Below are 10,726 nucleotides of genomic sequence, written 5' to 3' on the forward strand. Positions count from 1 at the left end.
CTCTGAGTAGGAGGACATAATCCCAAGAGAAAGAAGGAGCACGGACTTCCAGAAATTCACAGTTAAAAAAATGACCTTTACAGTATCTCCTGGCAATTGAGAATTGAGAGTATTGACAGCACAGGCTGTTGTGTAAGACTAGTATGCCAACATATGTCATGTTCATTTTCTGAAATATGACAATTATATTCTAAATTGCCATGATGCAAGGTTTAATTGCCATGTCTGCGAGGCAAAACAATTTCACAATACATAATATAATTTGTATGTGTATTACTTCAGACCTAAACAAATGTTGTTATAAATATATAAAGACGATTACAATGAAATAAATCAATTTCTGACTCTGGAATCACTTACATGGTAGGCTAATTCTATGTGACTCTGTAGTTCATGTATGTTCATTTGCACTGCTGTCTGACCACATATTTGTTCAATATGTCCTCAGAGCTAATGTTCTCTGTGAATTTACACTGCCCATATATCTTCACTCTCTAGCTTTACTGTCTGGAACCATTTGCAACCCTATCCTCCTTCTTTGTTCTATTCTTTCTCTACCCACCGTCTGTCGTCTCTTCCTGGTCACCTTCTCTCCTGTCCACGGTCCTTCCCCATACCGACCCTCGGTCCTCTCTTCCTGGTCACTCTCTACCCACCCTCTGGCGTCTCTTCCTGGTCACCTTCTCTCCTGTCCCCTGTCCTTCCCCATACCGACCCTCTGTCCTCTCTTCCTGGTCACTCTCTACCCACCCTCTGTCGTCTCTTCCTGGTCACCTTCTCTCCTGTCCCCTGTCCTTCCCCATACCGACCCTCTGTCGTCTCTTCCTGGTCACTCTCTACCCACCCTCTGTCGTCTCTTCCTGGTCACTCTCTACTCACCCTCTGTCCTCTCTTCCTGGTCACTCTCTACCCACCCTCTGTCGTCTCTTCCTGGTCACTCTCTACCCAGCCTCTGTCGTCTCTTCCTGGTCACTCTCTATCCACCCTCTGTCGTCTCTTCCTGGTCACTCTCTACCCACCCTCTGTCGTCTCTTCCTGGTCACTCTCTACCCACCCTCTGTCGTCTCTTCCTGGTCACTCTCTACCCACCCTCTGTCGTCTCTTCCTGGACACTCTCTACCCAGCCTCTGTCGTCTCTTCCTGGTCACTCTCTACCCAGCCTCTGTCCTCTCTTCCTAGTCTCCTTCTCTCCTGTCCCCTGTCCTTCCCCATACCGACCCTCTGTCCTCTCTTCCTGGTCACTCTCTACCCAGCCTCTGTCCTCTCTTCCTGGTCACTCTCTACCCAGCCTCTGTCCTCTCTTCCTGGTCACTCTCTACCCAGCCTCTGTCGTCTCTTCCTGGTCACATTCTCCCCTGTCCTTCCCCATACCGACCATCTGTCCTCTTTTCCTGGTCACCTTCTCTCCTATCCCCTGTCCTTCCCCATACCGACCCTCTGTCCTCTCTTCCTGGTCACCTTCTCTCCTATCCCCTGTCCTTCTCTCTACCCACCTCTATCTTCTCTCTACCCACCTCTCTCTTCTCTCTACCCACCTCTCTCTCTCTCTCTCTCTCTCTGTCTCTCTCTTTCTCTCTCTCTGTCTCTCTCTCTCTCTCTCTCTCTCTCTCTCTCTCTCTCTCTCTCTCTCTCTCTCTCTCTCTCTCTCTCTCTCTCTCTCACAGATTGTCTTGTAGCCTCTCCATGTAGGTTCTGATCTCTGCCGATGGACCCAGGTCCATGTCCTGGCACACCCACTTGATATCGTCCTCGTTGCCAATGAGGATGGAGTTAGTGTAGGGCCCCCCATCGTCAGGCAGCACTGTGGCGAAGGAAGTGAACTTAACCCGCTTGCGCTTGGCAGCACTGGGGGAGTTGTTGAGAGGCTCTGCCTTGCCTGCCGGATCCTTGCCGGCGCACTGCCGGGGCTCCGAGAGGGAGCGGGGGAGGGTCTGGCCATGGGTGGAGGTCCTCTGCACCTCCACATTACCCCCTCCGTTGAGCAGATACTTGCTCTCCTCGTAGCCCTCACTCCGATCAATGATGGTGGTGCACTCGTCCTGGTGCGGCGACTGGCGCTGGTCACTGTGGTGTTCCAGAAGGTCGGCCTCGTTGCCCAGCCACACCCAGTCGTGGGCGTGGTTCATGTTGCCTTGCTCCAGCGCGGGCAGCTGCTTGTGACGGTAGCGGAAGGCAAAGCTCACACAGTTGATGAGGAACACCAGGATGGCCAGGCAGAAGACCCCCAGCAGGGCGTACATGCCGATCTCCAGGTCGGATAAGCCCCGGAGGGTCTGAGACAGGTCGCTCTCCGCGCCCCCAGGTACGTCCACCTGGGCAGGGAAGCTGGTGTAGTCCACGGGGGCGTTCTGGCCCCCTGTCCCCCGGTTGTTGCCCCCACTGCTGTGCTTGTTGCCTCCAGCCCGGTGGGTGACAGCGGTCTTAGTGGTGGTGCTAGTCTTCCTCATGGCGCCCTCCTCACGGTCTGAAGCAGCGTTGGTGTGCTTCCAGCCGTCCGATCCAGCCTTGTCTCCCTCCAGGCCCTTCTGTCTCTGGTCGCTGGTGCTGTTATCCAGCCCGCCCTCTCCCTCGTCCTGGCCCCTCAGCTCCACGTCGTTCTGGCCAAACTTGACCCTGACGCTGCCCACACCCATACCCAGGACACTCTTCCTCTTAGACTTCTGGCAGGTCTCGGAGATGACCATCTCCACTCGGACCAGCGGTCCCTGGCCCTCACCCTCGGCCACCACCACGGGCCAGCGCAGTGGCTGCTCCTGATAGGTGGACACCACCGCCTCATCCAGGGAGGTGGCGCTCAGCGTGAAGTCTCTGGGGTCGTAGATGTCGAGGGGAGTTACAGAGCCGTCACTGTACTGGATCCAGGCGCTGATGACAGCTTCCTGTGTGGGTTGGAGAAGCAGAGGAAGCCAAAGGAAAATAAAACAAAAGAGAGACAGAAAGAGAGAGAGAGAGAGAGAGAGAGAGAGAGAGAGAGAGAGAGAGAGAGAGAGAGAGAGAGAGAGAGAGAGAGAGAGAGAAAGAGAGAGAGAGACATAGAGAGAGAGAGAGAGAGACAGAGAGACAGAGAGAGAGAGACAGAGAGAGAGATGGAGAGAGAGAGAGAGAGAGAGACAGAGAGAGAGAGAAAGAGAGAGAGAGACAGAGAGAGACAGAGAGAGAGAGAGAGAGAGAGAGACAGAGAGAGAGTGACAGAGCGAGACAGACAAGAGACAGACAAGAGACAGACAAGAGAGAGAGAGAGACAGAGAGAAAGACAAGACAGAGTGAGTCACTACGACCCAGGCTCCGTTTTTCTCTTGTCCTTGGCAGCTAAAAGCCATCTCAATCTCAATGGAAAATGAATGGCCTCAGCATCTATTAGGCCTGACAATAACATGGGAAAATATTCTGGCAAGTAACTGAATTTGGGTTGTTAAACATTCTATACAATTGTGTGATTTATAACAAAGCAAAGCCAAAAGTGTTTGTCTTCCCTCACACCTCATTAAAGTATTAATTTCCACCTATAAAAGTTTGTTTTCCCTCACCCCAAACTCATTAATTAAAGTATTAATTTCCACCTATAAAAGTGAAAACTCCATTACTTTTTAATCCAGAAAGAATTCTTTAATAAGTCAGTTACAACTAAACCATCCCAGAAAAGTAATTAAGCGTCTATGTTGGAAACAACAACTTATCCCCCCCCCCCCCCTTGACAACAGAGAGATAAATAGAAACTAAGCAACAATTACTGTATAATGCCAATGAAAATAAAACCCTGAGATATAATTTCCCAAGGCCACATGCATATAGTACACTGTAGATCAGTATACACAGTACAGGTGTATGTTTTCACCAGAGAATGAAAATAAAACCCTGATATAATTACCCAAGGCCACATGCATATAGTACACTGTAGATCAGTATACACAGTACAGGTATATGTTTTCACCCGAGAAACTACAGAGACATGAGCATCATAGATTGAGAATGATTTTTTTCCTTGGATATTTTCACTGGAAGATGTGCCTGAGGTCTAAGAGAATGATTTGTTTCCTTGGATATTTTCACTGGAAGATGTGCCTGAGGTCTAAGAGAATGATTTTGGATTACATTTTCAAACTAGAGAATGTTTAATTCATTCATTCATCCTGAGGCATATGTGCAGTATGTCTGTGCACAAAGTGGGTATGTGCCCTGTATTTATACAGTAGTATTGTATCTATTGGCTCAGTACTGCGTATTACATGTATATACTGTACAGTCACAAATCCTGCTCTGAGAAAATTTTATTTTACATTTTTTGATCAATTGAAAAGGGCCTTGGCATTCTCTGAATATAACAACAATGTTTTTCTTGACTCAACATTCGTTGTGTGTGTTTGTGTGTGAGTGTGTATGGGGGGGTTACGTTTGTGTGTGTGTGTGAACATCTGCACACACATACACACACGCATGCATGAGCTAAAACACACACACAAATGTTTGTTTTACTATCCTTGTAGGGACCAAGCAATTGATTCCCATTCAAAATCCTATTTTACCTAACCCTTAAACCTAACTTTAACCCTAACCCAACCTTATACCCAAACCCCCAGCAATAACCCTAAGCCGTGTGTGTGTAGTGACCTGTTTGGGGCTGTGCAGCAGGTCCTGGGCGGTAGTGGTCAGTGTGTGTGTGTGTGTGTGTGTGTGTGTGTGTGTGTGTGTGTGTGTGTGTGTGTGTGTGTGTGTGTGTGTGTGTGTGTGTGTGTGTAGTGACCTGTTTGGGGCTGTGCAGCAGGTCCTGGGCGGTAGTGGTCAGTGCGATGGCCTGGTTGCTTCCTGACTGCATGTTCATGGTTATAGACGCTACCAGCTGGACCCCCAGGTCTGTGATGGTCACCTTGTCATCTTTCACCGTTAAGGTCTTCTCTGCCAGGATAGAGTCGGACAAAGGGGACAGGACCTAGCAACCACAACAACAAAAAACAACCACACTGGTTATATTGTTTTACATGGAGAGAAATTGAGAATTTTTTGTGTTATTTTTCATATTTATTTGATTAATATTTTCTTATCTCTTCTTGAACTGCACTGTTGGTTAAGGGCTTGTCAGTAAGCATTTCACGGTTAGGTCTACACTGTTGGTTAAGGGCTTGTCAGTAAGCATTTCACGGTTAGGTCTACACTGTTGGTTAAGGGCTTGTCAGTAAGCATTTCACGGTAAGGTCTACACTGTTGGTTAAGGGCTTGTCAGTAAGCATTTCACGGTTAGGTCTACACTGTTGGTTAAGGGCTTGTCAGTAAGCATTTCACGGTAAGGTCTACACTGTTGGTTAAGGGCTTGTCAGTAAGCATTTCACGGTTAGGTCTACACTTGTTGTATTCAGCGCATGTGACACAGTTTGATTTGATGAAGATATCCCTCTAGTGGTGTGGGGGCTGTGCTTTGGCAAAGTGGGTGGGGTTATATCCTTCCTGTTTGGCCCTGTCCGGGGGTGTCCTCGGAGTGGGCCACAGTGTCTCCTGACCCCTCCTGTCTCAGCCTCCAGTATTTATGCTGCAGTAGTAGTTTATGTGTCGGGGGGCTAGGGTCAGTTTGTTATATCTGGAGTACTTCTCCTGTCCTATTCGGTGTCCTGTGTGAATCTAGGTGTGCGTTCTCTAATTCTCTCCTTCTCTCTTTCTCTCTCTCGGAGGACCTGAGCCCTAGGACCATGCCCCAGGACTACCTGACATGATGACTCCTTGCTGTCCCCAGTCCACCTGGCTGTGCTGCTGCTCCAGTTTCAACTGTTCTGCCTTAATATTATTCGACCATGCTGGTCATTTATGAACATTTGAACATCTTGGCCATGTTCTGTTATCTCCACCCGGCACAGCCAGAAGAGGACTGGCCACCCCACATAGCCTGGTTCCTCTCTAGGTTTCTTCCTAGGTTTTGGCCTTTCTAGGGAGTTTTTCCTAGCCACCGTGCTTCTACACCTGTATTGCTTGCTGTTTGGGGTTTTAGGCTGGGTTTCTGTACAGCACTTTGAGATATCAGCTGATGTACGAAGGGCTATAGAAATACATTTGATTTTTTTGTTGATTTTTTTTTTTTTTGATTTGGATACCACTGTAAGAGGTTAGCGTCCCCATCTACAGCAAGTCAGCTGGTGTCGGCGTGGTTTAGAATACGGCCCCAAACTCTCTGTCTAGCTTTACCAGTATCTCTTCTCTGTCCAATAAAATACACAATTCTTTAAAATATATATTTTTTAAATTACAACTACAGCACAAAATGTGATATTTTGTGTAGAAAAATGTATGCAAAGAAATACTGTGGGTTCTCATCAGTTTGCAGGGGGTTCTCTTCAGACTGCAGGGGGTTCTCTTCAGACTGCAGGGGGTTCTCATCAGGTTGCAGGGGGTTCTCTTCAGACTGCAGGGGGTTCTCTTCAGGCTGCAGGGGGTTATCTTCAGGCTGCAGGGGGTTCTATTCAGACTGCAGGGAGTTCTATTCAGACTGCAGGGGGTTCTATTCAGACTGCAGGGGGTTCTATTCAGGCTGCAGGGGGTTCTATTCAGGCTGCAGGGGGTTCTATTCAGACTGCAGGGGGTTCTATTCAGACTGCAGGGGGTTCTCTTCAGACTGCAGAGGGTTCTCTTCAGGCTGCAGGGGGTTCTCTTCAGGCTGCAGGGGGTTATATTCAGACTGCAGGGGGTTCTCTTCAGACTGCAGGGGGTTCTATTCAGGCTGCAGGGGGTTCTATTCAGACTGCAGGGGGTTCCATTCAGACTGCAGGGGGTTCTATTCAGACTGCAGGGGGTTCTATTCAGACTGCAGGGGGTTCTCTTCAGGCTGCAGGGGGTTCTATTCAGACTGCAGGGAGTTCTATTCAGACTGCAGGGGGTTCTATTCAGACTGCAGGGGGTTCTATTCAGGCTGCAGGGGGTTCTATTCAGGCTGCAGGGTGTTCTCTTCAGGCTGCAGGGGGTTCATATACTTCAGAGGCCACTTCCTGTCTGTCTCACACTCACCAGCCATACTGTATACTTAAACATGTCAACATTCAATCATGACAATTTAGCCTAAAGAATAGACAGGGACCAGAGATTAGGAACAGCCTTTAACAAAATTGCTGTGCGCCAGAAGACAGCTGAATGTGATTGGTGTAAAAAGATATCGGGGAACAAACATGTCAGAGTCAAGCTGATTCCCCTCATCACCACGGCAGGCCGCCCCTTGTTGATTGACACCACTGGGACTTCTCTCTCCGTGTGAGCGAGAAAGAGAGAGAGGAGGTAGTGGGAGAGGGAGAAGGAGAAATTGAAACATCAAAAAATCTGAAGAGTCCTGACGGCTTATAGCCAGCAACGAGGGACAACTCAGTAGAAATTCCCATCCCAAGTCTTTGGAGTTTCAATTATATTGGTGTTAGAGAGCCATCTGTGGGACTTCCGTGCTGCGTGGATGTTTGAGGCTCCGGTCCCTGGCTGGATGGGTGTGACACACACCCAGATGTTTCCAGAAACTGTTACACTCCCCCAGCTACCTCCTTAAACACACTTCTCACACACTTCTCATCAATTCCACGTTTATTCCACGATTCAACCAGTGTGATTCAACCAGTGTGATTCAACCAGTGTGATTCAACCAGTGATTCAACCAGTGTGGTTCAACCAGTGTGATTCAACCAGTGTGATTCAACCAGTGTGATTCAACCAGTGATTCAACCAGTGTGGTTCAACCAGTGTGGTTCAACCAATGTGATTCAACCAGTGTGATTCAACCAGTGTGATTCAACCAGTGTGATTCAACCAGTGTGATTCAACCAGTGTGATTCAACCAACGTTGATTGCCTTTGCGTACTTGTTCATCGTCACGCAATTTAATTTGAGCTGCAAAATCACTTCTGAAGACTTAAGTGAGCATGCGCTCACACACACACACACACACACACACACACACACACACACACACACACACACACACACACACACACACACACACACACACACACACACACACAAACAAACAAACAAAACACACAGGCCCAAAAAAAATCCCATTAAGGAACAGCAGATATGCTAACACATAAAAGTAGTTTGGAGTGTTGTCATCTCTCGCTGAGAGAATGTAATTAGGACGATGGATGGGACGTGTGACGTCATCTTTTCATGGGCCAATGGCAAAGGGGCATCTGGTGTGACAGCTAAACGACTGGAAGTTGTCTTGTCGCCTTCATTTATTTATTCTTTGCTGGTCGTATTGTCTTATTGAAAAGCGGTAATGAGGCCACCAAGAATGATGCTGTGCTCTCAGCATTATACCATCACCAGTGAGATTACAGCCCAAATCTGACAGCTAATTGAGTTCGTAATGATGTTGTGTGAGAGCTTATGGCTGCCGTGCTGCAAGGGAATGAATCAACATGGCTATGTTTGTGGGGGGGAGCCCTTCAATCAGATTTTTGATGTGGGAATCATGCCATTACTCCACAAAAAAAATAATTATGTGCAAATATAAACAGACAGCTGATGTTTTGGAAAGGAACTGGTATACAGGTATGTGCCAAAATAAAGGAAACACCAACATAGTGTCTTCATAATGCATTGTGCCACCACGAGCCAGAACGCTTTCAATGCGCCTTGGCATAGATTCTGGAGTGTCTGGAACTCTATTGGAGGGATAGAACATCATTCTTCCATGAGAAATTCCATAATTTGGTGTTTTGTTGATGGTGGTGGAAAATGCTGCCTCAGGCACCACTCCAGAATTTACCATAAATGTTCAATTGGGGTAAAATGTGGTGACTGAGACGGCCATGGTTGGTGACTGAGACGGCCATGGTTGGTGACTGAGACGACCATGGCTATTGACTGAGACGACCATGGTTGGTGACAGAGACGGCCATGGCTATTGACTGAGACGGCCATGGCTATTAACTGAGACGGCCATGGCTATTGACTGAGACGGCCATGGTTGGTGACAGAGACTGCCATGGCTATTAACTGAGACGGCCATGGCTATTGACTGAGACGGCCATGGTTGGTGACAGAGACGGCCATGGCTATTGACTGAGACGACCATGGTTGGTGACAGAGACGGCCATGGCTATTGACTGAGACGACCATGGTTGGTGACAGAGACGGCCATGGCTATTGACTGAGACGGCCATGGCTATTAACTGAGACGGCCATGGCTATTGACTGAGACGGCCATGGTTGGTGACTGAGACGGCCATGGTTGGCGACTGAGACGGCCATGGCTATTGACTGAGACGGCCATGGCTATTAACTGAGACGGCCATGGTTGGTGACTGAGACGGCCATGGTTGGTGACTGAGACGGCCATGGTTGGTGACTGAGACGGCCATGGCTATTGACTGAGACGGCCATGGCTGGTGACTGAGACGGCCATGATTGGTGACTGAGACGGCCATGATTGGTGACTGAGACGACCATGGTTGGTGACTGAAACGGTCATGGCTGGTGACGTAGACAGTTCCCTGCAGATCTCATTCACTGGTTAAGTCTACAAAGTGTCACTCTCAGATCTGGTTTGGACGGCATGGTATCTGTGTAGCGGAAGATGTTTTGGGAACAACGCTGATGGTGAGGAGGCCCAGGCTTTAGCTCAGTGGGCTAAGTGTGTACCTGGATGGTGAGGAGGCCCAGGCTTTAGCTCAGTGGGCTAAGTGTGTACCTGGATGGTGATGAGGCCCAGGCTTTAGCTCAGTGGGCTAAGTGTGTACCTGGATGGTGATGAGGCGTAAGCTTTAGCTCAGTGGGCTAAGTGTGTACCTGAATGGTGATGAGGCCCAGGCTTTAGCTCAGTGGACTAAGTGTGTACCTGGATGGTGATGAGGCCTAAGCTTTAGCTCAGTGGGCTAAGTGTGTACCTGGATGGTGATGAGGCCCAGAGTTTAGCTCAGTGGGCTAAGTGTGTACCTGGATGGTGATGAGGCCCAGGCTTTAGCTCAGTGGGCTAAGTGTGTACCTTGATGGTGATGAGGCCCAGGCTTTAGCTCAGTGGGCTAAGTGTGTACCTGGATGGTGATGAGGCCCAGGCTTTAGCTCAGTGGGCTAAGTGTGTACCTGGATGGGGATAAGACCTAGGCTTTAGCTCAGTGGGCTAAGTGTGTACCTGGATGGGGATGAGGCCTAGGCTTTAGCTCAGTGGACTAAGTGTGTACCTGGATGGGGATGAGGCCTAGGCTTTAGCTCAGTGGGCTAAGTGTGTACCTGGATGGGGATGAGGCCGAGGCTTTAGCTCAGTGGGCTAAGTGTGTACCTGGATAGTGGTGATGCCCAGGTCCTTGCCCATCAGGACGCGTCCCTCCAGCAGCCGGGCAATGCGTGGGTCTTCCACCTTCAGGTAGTCCAGAACCAGGTCTGTGATGTCTGCCTGCCAGTCCACCCCCAGCATGTAGACTAGCTCCCCGCCAGGGGCTGCTGGCTCCGCTACAAAGTGGGTGAGCACCCTCACCAGGGCATACTGGTACTGTAGCGTGCAGCCTTTGCCTTTCCTCTCATCATCCTCGTCATCCTCACTGTCGCGGGTGGGCCTACGGAGGGGGAAGAGGGACATAGAGATGTTGGTCATGAACCAACTGCCCCTGCAACACATGCTATTCATGCTAATACCAGTAGGCTGGCAAAACATTCATCCACTGGAAAAGCCTGTTCAAAAAGCACAGTAAGGGTTTGATGTTGTCTAGAATCTTCACTCCGCAGCATCTGGAGTTTCTGCCGTTTTTTCAGCTCTGTGTAATGGAAT

The 10,726-nt window shown here is 49.0% G+C and overlaps 1 protein-coding gene across 1 annotated transcript in view; it reads right to left on the reverse strand.

Annotated features, from left to right (window-relative positions):
• Positions 1-1,658: 1,658 nt before the first annotated feature.
• The window catches only part of LOC139411855 (transmembrane protein 132C), a 293,386-nt gene continuing 284,318 nt past the window's right edge, over positions 1,659-10,726 (reverse strand). Inside the window, exons 7-9 of the mRNA XM_071158596.1 lie at positions 10,241-10,514; positions 4,742-4,927; positions 1,659-2,879 (exon numbers count right to left, since the gene is read on the reverse strand). Of these exons, the coding sequence (XP_071014697.1) occupies positions 1,659-2,879; positions 4,742-4,927; positions 10,241-10,514 (1,681 nt within the window). The remainder of the gene's footprint in view (positions 2,880-4,741; positions 4,928-10,240; positions 10,515-10,726) is intronic.

The sequence above is a fragment of the Oncorhynchus clarkii genome, chromosome 6, assembly GCF_045791955.1.
Source record: "Oncorhynchus clarkii lewisi isolate Uvic-CL-2024 chromosome 6, UVic_Ocla_1.0, whole genome shotgun sequence".
Classification (NCBI taxonomy): domain Eukaryota; kingdom Metazoa; phylum Chordata; class Actinopteri; order Salmoniformes; family Salmonidae; genus Oncorhynchus; species Oncorhynchus clarkii.